General features: G+C 51.7%; 1 protein-coding gene across 1 annotated transcript; it reads left to right on the top strand.

Annotated features, from left to right (window-relative positions):
- The first annotated feature begins 419 nt into the window (after window positions 1-419).
- CCDC62 (coiled-coil domain containing 62) lies at window positions 420-17,917 on the top strand. Its single transcript, XM_090291371.1, has 12 exons — window positions 420-455; window positions 2,553-2,745; window positions 3,801-3,967; window positions 5,683-5,784; window positions 7,240-7,411; window positions 8,035-8,136; window positions 9,549-9,637; window positions 10,250-10,365; window positions 12,121-12,846; window positions 14,642-14,789; window positions 17,356-17,481; window positions 17,643-17,917. Exons 1-12 carry the CDS (start codon window positions 420-422, stop codon window positions 17,742-17,744), a joined length of 2,079 nt encoding a protein of 692 aa, XP_090147497.1. The 3' UTR covers window positions 17,745-17,917.
- The last annotated feature ends 323 nt before the right edge of the window (window positions 17,918-18,240 follow it).

Raw genomic sequence — 18,240 nt, 5'->3', positions numbered from 1 at the left:
GCGGACCCGGCAGCGCACGGCTCGGTGACCGGGGACCTAACCCCAGGCGGTGGGGACAGCAACGGCTCTTTCCTGCTCCATCCTTTCCCGGGCAGAGCCGGGCTGTGCGGACGGCGAGTAAGCAAGGGACGGCACGTTCTCAGGTAAACAATTCACGAGCCCCAGGCCCGCACGTGGAAGCACAAACCATCGGGAGCGCGGCGTGGTCCGTGGGGAGCCAACTTCCCGCGAGAGCGGGGTGACACCCCCCCCACCCGGCGACACCGTGGGGCGGGCGGGCGCGCTCCGCGGGGCAGGCGGTTTGGGTGGGCGCGGGGCTCGCGGGCTCGGGGCTCCCCCGCCGCTCCGGGCAGGCGCGCCGATGGCGTCTCTAAGGTGACGCTGCGCACCGCGACCTGCTCGGCGCGGAGGAAACGCCTATGAACCTTTCGGCGACCTTCGTCGCCGGGCGCCAGGTGGGCGGCCGCCGGCCACCTCGGGGCCCTGCGTGCGTTTCCGGCCGGCCTTGGGCGGGTTCTACGGCCCGGTTTCTGCTTCACATCTGAAACAGTACCCAGGTCGTCGGGGCAAATCGGGGCGCCCCGGCCGCTTCCTTGTCCTACCAGAAGCCTGTTACCCGTCCCGACGCGGAGACCGGGGGCGGGACCGGGCGCTCGCGTCCTGACCCACGGGAAACGCGGGCGCTGGTGGGAGCTGCGGGGCGCCGCCCCCGCGCTGCCTGCCTTCGTTCGCTCCGTATACGATACCATGCGCTTTTCTGAGTACTCGGCCCCTGGTCTCTTCCCTGATCCTAGAATATGTTGAATATATACTGTACTCCTCGTGGCGCGCTCCCTGCTGTCTCCCCAGCTGCTTGGTGCTCAGTAAATATTTGTTGAATGAATGAATGAATGAATAGCCCACCAACGACTGGAATTCAAGCCTTGTGATTTGGAATCCCTTGACTCCAAATTCCATTTTCTGTGTTTAGTTTCTACTGACTGTATTTCACTTGTCGTTATTCACAGTCTTCTTCAGGAAGCAGGAATGATGTGGTAGACTCGAGCCTCTGGGAACTTTCCCTCCCACCTTTATGATAGAATTCTTCAAGAAACACCTTTAGTTCTTTACTTCATTGGTGGGGACAGTACCATGTTTCGAAATGTAATGTCGTCGGCAGCCGTCCGTCTCGAGAGACGATGGTGTAGCTTCTTAAGAGTCTATCTGCACCGCCGAGAATGGCTGTGCAGTCCGACTCGGGAGTGACATGGTATCTGTCTCCTCCCGTGTTGAATCGACATCTTGTGATGACGCTGAAGCTACAGAGCCTGGGCAGGGTAATATGGAGGGTCTGCTGTTGCCCATGCAGCAGACCCCCCCTCTCTTCGCAGCTGAAGGGTCCAAGGGAAAGACGGAGTCGATACAGCTTGGGTTCAGGTGCGCCGCAGGAGTTGCCGGTGTTGACTACAACGTCAAACCGCCTTAGGGACTCCGGCTCCGGATTTTCTGTCGGGGTTTACTCCCTTAGCCTTTCCCCTGAAGAGGTATGCCGCAAGGCAGCGGAGGTTTTTTGGAGTCAGAGTTTTCCTTCTCTGATGTACCCTGACTGGAAGATCGAACCAGCGACACTTAGCTCGCAGGCCGACGCTCAATCCACTGAGCTAAACCAGCCAGGGCAACGAAATGTAATGTACAGTCTTGATAATAGTGAACGCTGGTCGAATGCCTGCAAAGTGCTGTGTCGTGTGACATGCTTGACCGAGCTCGTCTTGAGTGATCCACGCGACTCTTTAAGAAGTCACAGTGCTGTTATTACCGTTCTCCAGATAAGGAAGCGAAGGCTTTAAGTTCAGTAACTTGCCCAAGGTTATAGAGCCACCAGGAGGCTAATTCTGGGTTCCTCACTTGGTCAGACAACGTTCCTGCACTGGACTTTAAAATAATGGATGCTTGAAAGGGAACTCCTCTGGATAAGTTTGGTAGATACGAAACTGGCATCAAAGTGGCATCATGGTTATATGAACATGTTCGTTTTTAGAGATTCATGTGGGAGTTTCTTGTGCTGTCCTCCGTCTTCTGTGTACGTCTGAAATTCTTCCTTTCCAAACTGTGTTTCTTTAGAAGGCATGTTGAGTTTGGACCATTCCCGGTATTAAATTGTTCTTGGAATATAGATGGGTCAGATGTGACAGGCGTTATCTACATTTAACCAGTAATTATCTGACGCCGGGGCAAGGGAAGGGATCGTATTGCTGACTGGCACATGGAGAGGGTTGACCAGAGAGGAACAAAATGCAGGATGGGTTCATTTGTAATTAGCCAGTGGAGGTCGTCCCAACGGTCCCGCTCTCTGAGCGGCGTGTGTGGTGTGGCAGGTGACAGAGGCCGTGCACAGTGAGTGTGAACTTGTTTTAAATACACACAGTTTTGATGCCACATAATAAATAGTGAATAAAACTTAGTTAATGGAAACTACCTTGAACAGGCAGCAAAAAAAAAAAAGCGCTATAATTAGGCTAATGTATGCTGTGGATTCGTTTTATTCTGATGCACAACCCCTTTCTGTGACTTAGAACATCGGGTCAGAAAGTGAGGTCTCCACTGTCGAGAAGCAGCGGAAGGAGCTGCAGCTGCTCCTCGGGGAGCTGAAAGACCGCGACAAGGAGCTCAATGACATGGTGGCGGTGCATCAGAGGCAGCTCCTTTCGTGGGAGGAGGACCGGCAGAAAGTGTTGACTTTGGAAGAGCGTTGCAGCAAGTTGGAAGGTCAGACATGCGCTCGGCAGCCTCCGTCACGCACTGCTAGGAGCTCACATGTGAAGCAAGCTCACGGGCAGCAGTGCTATCCCGACACGGTGGTTACCTGCCGTCCTGGAGCTGCGTTCCCCTGCAGGCGCGCCTCTGCGACCATAGGCCGGGGCCTCCGCGTCTGCGTTATAACCAGTTCCCAGGTGGTGTCAGTGCTCCTGGTCCAAGGACCACGTTTGAGTATCAGGGCTCTGGAGAGAGTGGCGAACACGCACCAGGATGCGTGTACAGGGCCATTCAGAGCAGCGTTGTTCATTATTGCTGCAGAGTGGAAACACGGTTTGGCATAATCCTTCGATGGGAGCTTATGTAGCAACGATAGTGAGCAAACGCAGGATGCAGACAACATGGATAAGATCAGGAGCCTGATCTTAAGTGAGAAAAGCAAACAGAACAATTGATGGGGCATAACTTTATTTCTGTGTGGTTCACAGTAACTATACAGGGTGGGGCCCTGGCTGCTGTGGCTCAGTGGACAGAGCACCAACATGCGAACCAAAGAGTTGCTAGTTCGATTCCCAGTCAGGGCACAGGCCTGGGTTGCGGGCCAGGTCCCCAGTTGGGGGCGTGTGAGAAGGAACCACACAGTGATGTTTCTCTCCCTCTCTTTCTCCCTCCCTTCCCCTCTCTCTAAAAATAAATAAATAAAATCTAAAAAGAATAAAAAATAAAATAAACTCTACAGGGTGGGGCAAAAGTAGGTTTACTGTGGTATCCACTTTCGAATACAATAATGAATAAGTAATAATATAATCCAAGAATAAACTCCGTTTTAGGGATGTGGTTACAGGCGGTAAAACTCTAATAAAAAGCAAGGACACGAATAAGATCAGACTGGCCGTTGGGAAAGAGATTTTCTAGGGGACGGGGTCGTGCGTTCCTAATAAAGACTTTGAAAAGAGGAGTTATCGGGTAACTCTTCGGCGCACTTACTTTGTAACCGTGTGTTGGAAACCAGTGCGTTTTCAGCTTCCGATCTGACGACGAGGAACTTATTGATGAATTTCCCTCAGGTGAACTACATAAAAGAACTGAAATAATCAGGTCACTCACAAAGAAGGTAAAGGCCCTTGAAGCTAATCAGCTGGAGTGCCAGACAGCTCTTCAGAAGACCCAACTGCAGCTTCAGGAAATGGCCCAGAAGGCCACGCATTCCTCTCTCCTCTCTGAAGACCTCGAGGTCGGTTTTATTTTGTGATAAACTTCACTAGCCCAAATTCTGTTTGTCTTTCAGTTACTGAAAATTTAAATTTACACGTTGCCCTTAAAAATGCATACGCGTGTGTATGAAAGTATATCCATCCAGCCCTGACCTCGTGTGGCACAGGGGGTTGGAGCATCATCCTAGAAACCAAAAGGTTGCAGGTTCGATTCCCAGTCGGGGCACATGCCTGGGTTGTGGGTTTGGCCCCCATTCAGGGCACGAACGAGAGGCAACCCATCGATGTTTCCCTCCCGCTCTCTTTCTCCCTCCTTTCTACTCACTCTAAAAATACCTAAAAAGCAAGCAAGCAAGAAACTATATCCATCCATCCTCACAGGCTTGTGTTCATTGCCCTGCTCTGGTTAGCTGTCTGGGAGGTGAAGCTTCATGACAGCCCTTTCCTCGCTGGTAGGCCATCTGGTTTGGCGGCATCTGTCATTTCATCAACAATGCGTTATTTTAGAAAGCCTTTCTCAAAGTCTGAGATCAGCACCAGCACGTCTTGGTCACTTCCAGTTATGCTTTCTGAAGAACTGTGTCTCGTCTGATACGATGAGCAGATTCCGGCCCATGTCAGTGGCCCTTCGGGAATAATGTCTGTAAGATGGGCTTCTCCGTTTTCAGGTGAAACTGGTCAGTCACCAGATATGAGAGGCACAGGGAAGAGGCCGTTTTTTGGTTCTGTCCTTCAGATTCTTCTTGCTTCATAGTGATATTCGGTATAGATCTTGGTAAGATAATGAGTCTTAAGAACTCATAATAGTATTGCTTTTATTTTATGCCTTTTTTTCTTTTATACTTTTAGAATACTAGAGAGTTTCTAACTATAAACTATTCTAGACTCTATTGATATGTTCAGTTAAAAAATGGAAGTATTTCCGTCTGCTCAGGCTGCCATAACAAAATATCATAGACTAGGGGGCTTAAACAATAGAAATTTCTTTTCTCACCATCTGGAGGCTGCAAGTCCAAGATCAAGGTTCCAGCACAGTCATTTTCTGGTGAGGGCTCTCTTCTTGGCTTATAGACAGCCACCTTCTTGCTGTGTTTGGAACAGAGAGAGTCAGCAAGCTCTCTGGCTTTTTTTTTTTTTTTTTTTTTTTCCTTTATTGACTTAGAGAGAGAGAAAGAGAGAGATGGCCTATTGTCCCACTTATTGATGCATTCATTGGCTAACTCTTGCATGTGCCCTGACCGGGGATCGAACCCACAACACTGGCGTATTGGGATGGTGCTCTAACCAACGGAGCTACCCAGCCAAGGCTGGTATATTTTATCATAAGGATACTAATCCCATCATGGGGTCCCACTCTCATGACCTCTAATTCTATTTATCTCTCAAAGGCCCGTCTCCAAATACCACCACATTGGAGGTTAGGGCTTATATTTTGTGGGGGTTTCACATCAGTCCATAGCAGGAAGATTTTTTAAAATTAATACATTATTTTTAAGAGCTGTTTTATGTTCACAACAAAATGGAGTGGAATGTACAGATATTTCTTATATATACTCTGCCCCGCCTGCCCAGAATGAACATTCCTTTTGATCACTGCTTACTTAGCCCACTTGGTTACTAAAAAAAGTTAAAGAAAAAAACAAAATAGAAGAATGAGCCCAGAGTGTGGCTCCTGGTGGTAACGAAAGCTTTTATATGGCTCATAAATCGGCCTTTATGTGTTGTTTCCTTGCAGGCTAGAAACGAAAATCTCAGCAATACATTGGTGGAACTTTCTGCTCAGGTAGGACAATTACAAGCCCGAGAACAGTCTCTCACAACGATGATCAAGCTAAAGGTAATTCAGAGTAATACACCTCCTTTGCCGCGGTACTTCGTGGCTTATAAAGTACAGCCACTCACATTACGGTGCTTGAATTCCATAGCGGCGCAGACGGATGGAGCGACCCGTGCGGCTCTCTCTTTTTTAAAGTCTCATTTTAGGAGTGAGAGAAGCAAGTTTTAAAATGACGTCCCCAAGGCGTGGGGAGAGGAGGGAGGCCTCCACTTTTGGTTCCTGTGTCCAGATCTCGGTCCACGGCCGCGTGCACCTGCATTCCCTCGTTTCTTCCGGTTACCCGCGGTCAGGCCGTTGGCCATCAGAGGGCTTGTTAATGTTACGGTTTCTTTAATCGAGAGAAAAACGTTACCGACCGAGCCGTTATATATGTAGTCACTAACATGCCATAAACGGTGACTGATCAGCAATCTCTTTGGCCATAGCACACATGTTTGACAACTGATGTTCGTACAGTGGGTCCCTCATGGTAACTCACGTGTGATTTTGCCCGGCACATTAATGTTGTGAAGTGATCAGGGGCAGGCTTTCTTAAAAAGAACATGTTTCAAGCTCCAGGGCTGTCTGTAGTGAAGCAGTGACCGGCTTCGTGGCTTCTGCATGGCCCGCGAGTCTCAGTGACGGCGTGGAGGGGGTCGGCTGACTGACGCGTCCGGACTGGCACTGCTGACCTGTGTCTGCGGCCCTAGTAGGGCTGCAGGGTCTTTGCTGTCGGTCTGATCACAAAGGCCCATCAGCTTCCGAATGGCGTGCCTGGCCCTGTCCTTGCCCATCGCTCCTCCTGGCGTGAGGAGCGTAGGCCGGGCGGTTCCCCGGAGCGCTCTGGTGACGCTGTCGCACAAAGCCTGTCCTGATGCAGAGCAAAATCCTGCTGATAACGGTGATTCCGTGTGAGCGGGGAAGGGAGGGAGCGACTACTTACTGTTGACATGTTTATACTTTCCGGGATTGTTCGAATTGCTCTTCATCCAGCAGGTACTTTTTTTGTAATTAAAAAACTACCTGAACAATAGGAGGCTCTGATTTGGGCATTTGGGGGATGAGCTCTTGAGTCCGCCATGTTACCAGCGAGAAGAAGGGAAGAAAGAGGGGGCCCGTGGGGTTTCTCTGGGGTCCAGGGCACGAGCCTCTTAGATGCCGCGAGGGGAGTTGGACTGGCTGGCTCTGCACTTTCTGAGACACTGAGCCGCGGGGGGTCGGGCCTGGCGTCTGCGGCCCGCTGGCCGGGTTCCCGTGGGGGTCCTGTCACCGACCCGGTGCGTGGCTGTGGGCAGCTTGCTGTTGGCCGCCTCTCACGTGGGCGTGGCAGCACCTGCATCGGAGGGTTCCGGCGCGGATTAAATGCCTTACACAGGACGGCGCCGAGAACGGGGCCCGGCACACAGTGACGTCTTTTTGTCTTGACTCGTCGGAGTCCTACAGTCTTATCCCCCAGCCCTTCAATTTGGTGCGTAGGACAAAGACATCATCGAGGCGGTCAGTCACATCGCCGACTGCTCGGGTAAATTTAAGCTGCTGGAGCACGCTCTGCGCGACGCCAGGGCGGCGGAGACCTGCGTGGTGAAGGAGAAGCAGGACTACAGGCAGAAGCTGAAGGCCCTGAAGGTGGAGCTCAGTAAGCTTAAAGGTGAGGGGGAGACATACATTCTGGCATCTGCCCTGGGGACACGTTCTTTGTCCGCCCGGGCTCACTGCATCCGACGTGGGGTTGAGACGCGGGACTGCTGCTGGCTTCAGGCCCTGCCGTGGGTGTCCATGTCGCGTGCATGGAACCGGGCTGCCGTTTTTGTCCTACGAGACAAATGAAAGAGCCGGGGAGACCGCAGGAGGCGTGGTCTTGGTTAAAGAGTCCTGCCTTCGCTGCACGGGTACCCGCTGCTGGCCAGTGACACCATCTCCGTGGCGGGCGGCAGCGAGCCTCTGTCACCCACGCAGCCCGGAGCCCGTGGGAACCGCTGATCTCCGGGGGCTCAGTGGAGCTGCTCACTGGGGCAGATCCGCCCCCCACCCCACCCCCCGCGTCCCCGGCAGGCCCTCCTTGCCACGGTGAAGGCGGAGCGGAGGGAGGCAGCAGAACCATGTGAGGGCCGGGGTGCAGGGGGCTGCTGCAGGGGGGTGCACTTGGGCGGTAGATCCCACGGGCTCCTCATCATCGGAAGGGGCGCTGAGGCCAGGAGAGGCGTCACAGTGCGTGTCCTTCTAGGAACTGGTGTTTGTTTAAGAACTTTTTTCCCCCTTCTGTCTGTGAAGAGGATCTAAGTGAAAAGACAACGGAGAGCAATGAGCAGCGAGAAGAGATCATTCGCCTCAAGCAGGACAACAGTTGCTTGCACGACGAGCTGATTTTTATGGGTAAAAACAGGCGATCAGTGTAAGGGGCTGAATGCACTTGTATTATATTTGTATCCTAACCTCCCCGCGGTGCGGCCGTGGCAGGCCACAGGCATGATCCCTCTCTCAGAAACGTTTTCTCTTTTTTCTTTTCCAACACCCTCTGCGGGCTGGGGAGGGACCACGGGGCGGGGGCTTGCAAAGCTGTTTTTGCGCTGCCTGGTTAACTGTTTCCTCTCCTGTAAAAGCGGCTGCCACCCTCTCTCCTCACCTGAGCCCCTGACTGTACTTCTCACTGCAAGTTCATTTAGAAAGAACCCCCCGAACTGAAGAAGGAAGGTTGTTTTTACTTTTGCAAATACTACATACAAATTAGCGGTTAAACATTTTTCCGGTTTCGCCAAGTAGATTACCTGTAATCACCATGGTCGCGAAACTATTCACGTGTCTCGTGACCTTAGTAAGACCCTAAAATAACAATGTTGGGGGTGAGTTTTTCATGATTTACAAAGCAAGTTTACCAGCGGGGTTTCACTTCGGCCCCCTTCTGACAAACGGACGTCCCTGCGCCGCCCCCAGCGTTGCCCCGTCCCTGCGTGGCCCAGCGTCTCAGCTGCCACGGGGCAGGACCTCTCCTTCCTCTGCTCCCCGCCGAGACCCACTGGCACGCAGATCTTATCTCCACCCCTGGCAGCCAAGAGCCTTCCTATTAGGCTTCCCCTTTGGCGCATCATGTTAGGAAAATCATAGACTTGGAGATAAAATTCCAATAGAAATTCAACAAACATACTTTTGGTCTACTCACACCTGCCCTCAGTGCCCTGCCTTCTAGGGAGAGACTACATTTCTGCCGTTAAAAGGGACACGTGCAGTATTTTATTAAAACTTTTTCCAACTTGAATCTCATGCAGAAGATATGGCTCTAGCACTAGAGGTCACTGTTTCCATGGTTAGAGTTGCGGTCTCAAAGGATCGCCTCGCAGGGCTCAGGAGACAGAGCGGAAGGGACGCCTTGTATTTGCTACAGGTGTATATTTAGCTTCAGAGCGGAGCTTGAACAACCTCTGGGCCGGCGTCCGAGTGCCTGGCGCTCTGCTGCCCGCTAAGCGGCTCGGAGGCCCGGATGGAGGCACAGCTCACGGGGGGCCCCCAGCAGGGCAGGGCCAGGCTCCCCTAGACCGCCTCTCTTCTTCTTGCCTCACCAATTTCCACTCTTACAGCCTATTAGTATTTACTAAGTAAAACATCTGGAACCTGTTGTTAGACCTATAATAAACCCATTTTGTGAAATAATTTTTTAAATCACTTGCTCAGCTGGGTCCTTAAGCATCTTTTTTACTCCTACCCCCGTCTCAGAACAATTTCTGGGAGCAAAGAGGTCTGTATGGAGAGGGCCGATGACAATATTTCAGTGATATTTTCTCCTTCCACAGCAGAGAGAGAGAAAAGGAAGGACGAGCTCCTTGATATCGCCAAGTCGAAGCAGGAGCGCACGAACGCGGAGCTGCACAGCCTGAGGCAGGTGCGTCCCCAGTCACCCGCCGGCCCTCTTCGGTGGGACACGTTTACGCGCCAGCGTCAGGTTGGGAAACATGTGTCTGTTGTTGATTTTGTTGATGGAGCTTTGGGAATCCCAACTGCATTAGATGTGTTTTGTATTTAGGACAGCAGATAGGCTCTTGTTTATGGTTAATTAGAGGTTAGGAGACTAGTTACACCAACACACCTCGGTGCTAACCCGGGGGGGCAAAAAGCAAAAACTTGCACCGTATTTCTCTAATCACTACCGGATCTGTTTTAGCATTTAAAAGTACCAAATTGTGGACTCAGTTTAGTGTTTTTTAAAAAATTATTTATTTGTTTGTTTACTTATTTATTTATTTTTAGAGAGAGGGGAGAGGAGAGAGAGAGGGGAGAGGAGAAAGAGAGGGAGAGAAACATCACTGTGTGGTTGCCTCTCACTTGCACCCCCAACTGGGGACCTGACGTGCAACCTAGTCACGTGCCCTGACTGGGAATCGAACCAGCAACACTTGGTTTGCAGGCCGACGCTCAATCCACTGAGCCACGGCAGCCGGGGTTCAGTTTAGTTTTATTGTTACACTTTGCATTGATTTATCACTGTCTACGGCAGATTTACGTAAAACAACAGAGTGATCTGCAGTTTCTTAACTTCAATGTGGAAAATTCTGAGGAGTTACTGCAGCTCTATAACTCAAAGATGGAGGAATCAAAGGCCCCGGAGTCCAGGTAACCGCAGGAAGAAGCTGTCACCGTGCCCTTGCGTTTCATTTCATCACTGACCAATACTTGTTAAGGCGCTTTGTGGGGGCCAGCACCTACGGCTGTTCCCTAGGCAGTGGGAATGACCATGTGTGAGCTAACAGTGATCCTTGTCATCCCGGGTTGTACTGAGGCCTGAGCTTAGGATTGCAGGCATGATCCTAATCTGGCCACTTGCAAGAAGAAATGCATCAAACATTATCTGTGTGTCTGTTGTGGAGAAGGCTTTGAGTTAAAGATCATATGTTCATCCATTCAGGTCTCAGTGCTGCAGGTGCCGGGCGAGGAGCAGGGCAGATACAGGCGCCCAGGGTGGATACAGGTGCCTGGGGCGGATACAGGCACCCAGGGCAGATACAGGCACCCGGGGAAGATACAGGCGCCTGGCGCAGATACAGGTGCATGGGGCTGATATGGGCACCGGGGGCAGATACAGGTGCCCGGGGTGGATACAGGTGCCCGGGGCGGATACAGGCACCCGGGGTAGATACAGACGCTCGGGTGGATACAGGCGCCCGGGGCGGATACAGGCACCCGGGGCAGATACAGGTGCCCGGGGCAGATACAGGCGCCCAGGACCGGGAATGCGCCTGGAGGCAGTAACGTGGAGTGGCACACACAGCTGCAGTTAGAGCTCCGCTAGCTGAGGGCCTGCTCTGCTCCTACCTCGTTTTTTCTGTTCCCTTATTAATAGACAGAGATGTCGTCCCTTACCTATTATAAGCAGCATGTGAATTAAATGGGTTTCTGCAAAATTAAAATAGAAATGTGTGAGGCGTGGTTTGATTGAACAGGCACGTAAGTGTCCCAGTTAACCTTAGTCTCTTTTCTGAAGGGGTCGCGGAAAGGAGCCCCTTTTGGGGATGTTCCCCGCCGCTGCCCGTGACCCCACGGCTGCCCTGGGTGGATGGCAGCTCCTTTGCCCCCCAGGTCGGGGTTGCAGGAATGGGCTGCCCGGGGCAGGCCTTGGGGCAGACGGTGCAACAGGGGGCCCTGCGCGGCTCCCCCGCGGCCTCTGCTGGGGCTCCACAACGCCAGGGCCCCCACTGCAGCCCCTGCTGCTGCGCACCTGGGGGCTGGAGCTCCCCCGCAGGCAACGGCCCTGACCCACGGGCCCTTTTCCTCTGTTGAAAGAAACGCCCAAACCTGTAGAGAATTTTAATGAGTTTATTGGAGCCAAACTGATAACATACGCCAGCGATCGAGACCTCAAATGCCCCCCAGGGTGGCAGTCTTGCAGCTTTTCCGAGCCAGAATCAAAGGCAGGGGCAGGAAGTCCCTTGGGGGTAGGTTAAGTGCTGGCTTTATGTGTGTTCCTGTGACGTGGACAGAATCGGGGAGGGAAATGGCAGACCAGGCAGCAGGTGTTCACAGAACACTCAGCGTCGGTCGGAGTCTGTCGCAGGTCTCGGGGGGATTAAAAGGCAGCTTCTACACGTAAAAAAGTCTGTTGAGAAGACAGGGGACGTGGGACTTAGTGTGGCGGGAGTTAGGGGGGAAGGAGGAGGGGACAGCGTGGGCTTGGGGGTCAGAAAGGCTTCCTGAGGGGCGCAGGCTGAAATCGGGCCCTGAGGAAAGAGGGAATAGCCTTCCTTATATTTAATTTCAGACAAATGGGTCTTATTGGGGTTCAGGTCAACTAATGAGATTGGGGTAAAATATTTAGAAGGACAGTATCAAGTGTATCTTATTAACTTCCGTTTTTTTGTCATGCCACTGAAGCAGAGACATGTATTTATCTGACCTTGAAAGTGACCACGCAAAAGTCGACAGCAGGAGGGAGAAGAATCAGAAGCCACTGGTTAAGGACCAGAACTGTGAGGCCACACTGATTCAGCACCACAGGTCCGGCAGGAGCCCTTGCGATGCCTGCCGAGAGGGCAAGCCGCAGGTGAATGCCTCGCTGGGGGGAGGAAATGTGACTGCGGTCTCATCTCTGTTTACAAAAGACTTAACGGAGAGACAAAAGTCTTGGTCTCTGGGAGGAAAACTCCAGACTGAACCCGAAAACAAAAGTGCATTGTGCAAGGTCCATGCCACATCCCCCGGAGGTGACGGAATTGGGATTCCGACGGAAGAGAAACCGCTCCCAGAAGCCTCGGGCCCCTCCTATGAAAAGCCCTGGCACGATGTCACTGTTTACCTGGGCCTGGCCGAAGGCTCTGGCTCCAAACAACCAGAAAAGCTGGATGCTGAAGGCCAAGATCACGTGGAAACACTGGGAGTCTCATGTTGCCACAACAGCGAGGCCTGTCTGGGTGCAAATGGCATCTGTGGGTTCCGGTGCTGCCACCCGGGGGACTTCATCGTGGAGGCCCCAGGCCAGATGTCTGACACCGAGTGGATGAGCATCTTCAAGCCTTCCCACCTGCAGAGGGTCGTTTGCCGCAAGCCGGTGTGCACCTGCCCGGAAAGTGCCGGCGGACCCACGCACAGCTCCTCCCGCAGGTGAGTGACGGTGGCATCTCCAAACGCCCCGGGCGCCCGCGGACAGGCCAGCGGCCGTGGGCGTTTGCAAACGGAATTTGCGGCAGAGGCTCAGGTCATGACTGTACAGACTGAACTGGATTCCAGTGAAAAGTCTGTCCCTAGGGCAGCCTCTGAGGCAAAGGTTTGGCTTGAAAACCAAGCCAGGTGTCGGGAGAGCCGGACAAATGTGTTTTACTGGAAATCCAACAGGTGGGTCACCACGCTGCTCCGGGGCATTCCGCACCCGGGACCGTTCGGAGGGATAAGCCGTGTCCGTGTGTCCAGAAGGGATGCGTTCCGGAGGCCCCGGATGAGAGGTTCCCTTCGTCCTTATCCTTGGTTGCCCCCCGCACTTAGGTGTCCAACCGCTCCTGCCTCTGTGTTCGCTGTGCATTTCCCAGACTCTCTTAAATCATGCAGGAGAGCGAATACTTGTATTCCACAGGCCGGCAACGTGATTTAAGGAGAGAAAACGTGTTAGTCATTATTAGCATGTGCTGCACATGCATTATTAGTATACGTGCATCAGTCAGGCCTGTCTTCTCGTCAGAACGGCTGGAGTTGGCATGTGGGCAGTGCCAGGCTACTGTCAGCTGTGTGCGAGTCACACCTGGCTCCTCGGTCTTCGGTGGCAGAAAGGTCGGAGCTTCTGTATTAAGGGCCTTAGGATACTCATCACTTTGGCTGTCGTAGGACTTATACCTACATTCCCTTTCTGCTATTTACATTATTTGGACTGTCCTTTGGCTCTTTGAGAAGCCTGAGTCACTTAAAAGTCATACATGTAGTTAATCTGTCAGTTGCAACAATTTTTAAAAGTCAGTTGTCACACTTTGCCATCTGTTCACGTTTGGGTTGGAAAGATCCTCTCTCAGCAACGGTAGCTCTGAGCGGGGCCCCAGCGCCCAGACCTCGCCGAGCGTAGGGGACATGTATTAAATGTACAAGAGGAATCCAAATATAAAGTCAGAGTTTTCTTTCAAGACCGTTTTGACTTCCCTTCTGGTTCTGCCACCAGAGGCCCGTGCCAAGGCCTCGGTGACAGACGCGTGACTGAGTGGAGAAGAGAGCGCCGCTTCCCTGTGTTTCCCTCCCTGACTAAGCGTGCACATCTGTGCACCGTTCCATCGGACAGATCAGGGCACCTGTGGCGGGAGGAGCCCTGGCCGCCTGCTGTCGCTTAGTTACAGGTCACACGGAAGGCAGAGGGGCCGTGGCCTCCTGCCTGTCCCAGAGCAGCTTCGGCTGTTCTCTCTGCCTGCAGGCCAGACCCTGAGGACGGACGCGGAGCTGAGCGGTGTGTGTTTGTCCTTTAAGTTGGAGAAACCGCAGAATTAAGGAGCTGCAGCAGGGCCGCCCCACGTTCCCAGGGGGGCTTCCAAATGCGCCACTAACAAAAGCAGCCTCGCAAACCGGAGCTAAAATTTGTACAGATTACACTACGTCCATTTTCCCCTCCCTTTTGGTGGATTCTGTCTCCCAGCGTTTGTTTCTTTTGCGGGGCAGGAGAGGAGGGAAATGTCCGTATTCTATCATTACCCTCCAACTAAGAACTCGGTTTTAATTATCGCAAAGAGTACGCATTAATTTATAGTATGTTACTCAAGTGTTCTATTCAAATCTATAATGTTCTGCTCAAATGTGAGCTGCTTCATTAAAGAGACAGAGAGCGTGACTTCTGTCTGCGGGGGTACTTTCACGTGTAAGAGCTGGGGAGCTGCGCGTTTGCCGCCGTCCTAAGACGTCTGTTTCTGTCTGGCTTTACCCCTCCCAGCGAGCTCGCTGCCGTCTGTCCCGCGCTCTGTCTGGCTTCTGCCGGAAGGCAGGGTGAGAAGGTGCTGGGGACGGAGGCCCCGTCTGACAAGAAGAACTCACCTAAGATGCTGCTAGTGAGCAACGAGGCGGTGTCCTCCAGTGAGAAGGTTCGTACGTCCCTTAGAAACACCCAGCCCGTTCCTGCAGGACCCTCCCCGCCTGCTTTCCTTCGTCCGTAGCACTCGTGTTCACCTGCCCAGTCTTGGCCATTCCTCGGTCTTATGTAAGTTATAGGACCTTATGTTACAAATATCCTGTAGATTAGCTTTGGGCAAGATGGCCCTCAGGCTCTGCAGGGGATCGATGTATCAGGTTTTGATTGCTAAGTATTTTAAATGTACAAAAAATGAAGACAGTACCAAGCAGTTGCGTGGGACACTGGGTTTAATTAACATGTTTCCATTTTGCCCTAGTGGCTTTCTGCTTCCTGTTAAAGAGGAAAAGTGTTGCGGATAAGGTATCAATCGCCCCTCTCCCCACACCCCCTCCCCCGCTAACACCATTCTGAAGTTGCTCCCATGCTTGCTTTTATACTTTTGTTACATGGAAGTATATACTTAAACATCACATAATGTTGCTTTGCGTGTGTTTAAAACGCACATACACGGGAAAATAGTGTCTGTATTCTTTGCAATGTGACTTCCCCAACTTTGTCAGTACTTTGTGGCATTTAACCATGCGGACACCTGCGGGCCTGGTCTGCCCATTCTGGTTGCTGACAGAGGCGCAGTGTGTTGCCTGACTCACACGCTGTGTCTGTCCCCACCCCCGTGGGTGGTGTGGCCGCTCCCACCCGTCCCTGTGTGGGTGAGCCCATGTCGTCTTCATAAACAAGGCCTCCGTCTAAGCTCTTCCAACAGGAAATAAGTTCAAGTCCACTTAATGACGCTTGGTGTTATTCTGGAAAGATATCTGGCTTTGAAATCAAACTGAGCTGTGTCCAAATCTCACCTTTTGCTTTGTCTCAGCTCAGTGACCTTAGTAAAGTTATTTAATTTCTCTGAGCCTCGGTTCCTTCCACTGCAAATGTGCTGTAATAACATCACGGTCGCTTGGTCTAAATGAGGTGGTGCCCGGCCTGGCTCCTAGCGGGAATTTGATGAGCCTTTGTTCTCTTTGTCAAAAATTGACCGTGTGGCTCAGTGGACTGAGCGCTGGCCTGTGAACCGAAAGGTCACCGGTTCCATTCCCAGTCAGGGCACAGGCCTGGGTTGCAGGTCAGATCCCCAGTTGGGGGCGCATGAGAGGCAACCACACGTTGGTGTTTCTCTCCCTTTCTTTCTCCCTCCCTTCCCCTCTCTCTAAAAATAATAAAGTTAAAAAAAATTTTTTTTTAAGTTGACCATTCCAAGTGTTACCTGGCATCTGGAGCAACTGAGACTGTCATTCACTGGTGGTGGGAATATAAATGGTACAGCCGCTTTGGAAAACACCTGGGTAGTTTCTTAAAAAGCTGAATAGGCACCTACCGTGTGACCCAGATGTTTCACTCCTACAGGAGTGGAAACATGTGTCCACACAGAGACTCATACATGAATATTCAGGCTTTATCTGTGGTAGCTAAAACACTGGAAACAACCCGAATATATGTTAATAGATGAATAAACTGTTTTATACAATAGAGTGCTTCTCAGCAATAAGAAGAAATGACTACACACATACACACACACACGCACACCATGGGTGAATCTCAAGGTAATGACGCTGAATGAAAGAAGCCAAACGGACCAACGTATAACTGTGTTCATAAAAAATTCTAGAATATGTAAACTAATCTCTGGTGACAGAAAGCAGATTGGCAGTTGTCTGGGGACAGGAACAGGGGTTGGGGGTGGACTCACAGGGGCGGGCCTTCCGAAGAGGTACAGGTGTGACATGTGCAATCCCAGCTCACGCAGGTCAGAACCCTTCAGGCTGCACGCTGTGTTATACAGGTGACTGCATGTCAGTTCTACCGGGAAGCCATAAAGAGCAGAGGAAATACTACCTACTGCCTTTTTTAGCTTTGGAGAGACTTTTCTTGTCAATGTTTGTACCTGGTTTTCTGAGGCAGTGTATGACATTGCATGTCCATATTATCCATGCATGTGTACGTATATATATTTGTGTGTGTGTGGTCAATATATATTTGTTAGCAGATATTTATTTAGCATCTTTTAGAAAAAATGCTTAACGGAAAATTAGAAATTAGCTTTTCTTAATGAAAAAAATCAGTCTTGGTGCTTTTGAGAGTAGTTGGCATGCTAAAAATTCAGATCCCAAGGTGGAAAATTAAACCAGGACAAACTAAGGCACGCTTCCACATATTTTTAAAAGCCCATAAGCCTTTCGCGTTACGCATTTTGCAAGTATTCTGACGTTCTAATTACAGCTTTGGCGAGTTGGCTTAGAAGAACTCAGCAGTGCCTTGGATTCGCTTACCACGTGGATGTTGCTTAATTAGTTGTCGTAAGGTCTGTTTACATCAAATTGTTTAGCCAAGTAGCTTCTAAGAAAGAAATGGAATTTGGTTATTCTGTTTGGTATTTAATGTCCTGTTTTGGTACATAATAACCTACTGTCAGAGGAAGATCAGCGGACGGTCAGCATCTGGTTTGCTGCATTGTGTGCGTACCCGGGAACGTGGGGGGCTGCTTCTGGGTTTCATGGGCGCCTTCACCGTTGCCCCCCCAGGATGGCTTTTCTCCCACGAGCAAGCTGCAGCGCCTGCTGGCCGAGTCCCGGCAGATGGTCACGCACCTGGAGCTGAGCACCCTGCTCCCCATCAGCTCGGAGAGCCTCCCCGGCGCTGCCGGCCAGGTGCGTGCTGCCTTCCCTCGCGCCCCATGGGTGGGGCCCGGGTGCTCCCCTGAGTGCGCGCGTGTGCTGTGCGTTGCTGGTCGGGCAGGGAGCGAAGGTTCCCTTATGTCTCGGGGTGGAGTGGGGGGGGGGGAGCACCCTTTTTTTGGTTTGGCTTTTAGCACACTGGTTTTGAGGAAGAAAAGGTCATACTTGGTGTCACTGCACCCAGACGTCCTCCTTCTGATTACCTGGGCACAGGAAGATACATTCTTGGGGGTTAAAATGAACATTCCGTTAGAGAAAACGTCACACGCACACAGAAGTAGAATGAAGACCTTCCTGCCGCCTCTGTGTGTGCGTCGCCCCGGCCACACGCGCTGTCCCCTGAAGCGCTGGGAACCCACCCTAAACGTCAGTCACTGTCCTCACTGTGCCTCTCCAGCCGTAAGGACGCCCAGCCGCACCAATAATTATTCTTAAGCATCATCCAGTGACAAGATTGTGGTGATTTCCCCACTTATCTCAAAAATGTCTTGTTACTCTTTGCTCTGATTACTATCCCGCCAGGGTTTATACTTGGCATTTGGATTTGTCCCTTCAGGTCTCTCTTAGCCACTGACGCTTCCTTCCCCCGCCCTTTTCCCTCTTCTTCCTCCTCTTTCTTCTTCCCCTCCCTTCTGGGCCTCCTCCATTGTTTTCCCGATGACATTTGTTTACGGAGGAAACATTAGGTTACTGGTCCTGTGGAATCTGCCGCCTTCTGGATCTTGCTGACTC

Source organism: Furipterus horrens, unplaced genomic scaffold (genome assembly GCF_987537825.1).
Source record: "Furipterus horrens unplaced genomic scaffold, mFurHor1.1.pri manual_scaffold_11, whole genome shotgun sequence".
Classification (NCBI taxonomy): domain Eukaryota; kingdom Metazoa; phylum Chordata; class Mammalia; order Chiroptera; family Furipteridae; genus Furipterus; species Furipterus horrens.
This window is presented reverse-complemented; position numbering and strand designations above follow the sequence as displayed.

Bases quoted from the DNA above. Each gene is read 5' to 3' on its own strand.
- CCDC62 (XM_090291371.1), top strand. From the start codon at position 420: ATGAACCTTTCGGCGACCTTCGTCGCCGGGCGCCAG. The intron at 5,785-7,239 runs GTAATTCAGAGT...TTTGGTGCGTAG, and splicing joins CAACGATGATCAAGCTAAAG to GACAAAGACATCATCGAGGC. The intron at 7,412-8,034 runs GTGAGGGGGAGA...CTGTCTGTGAAG, and splicing joins GGAGCTCAGTAAGCTTAAAG to AGGATCTAAGTGAAAAGACA.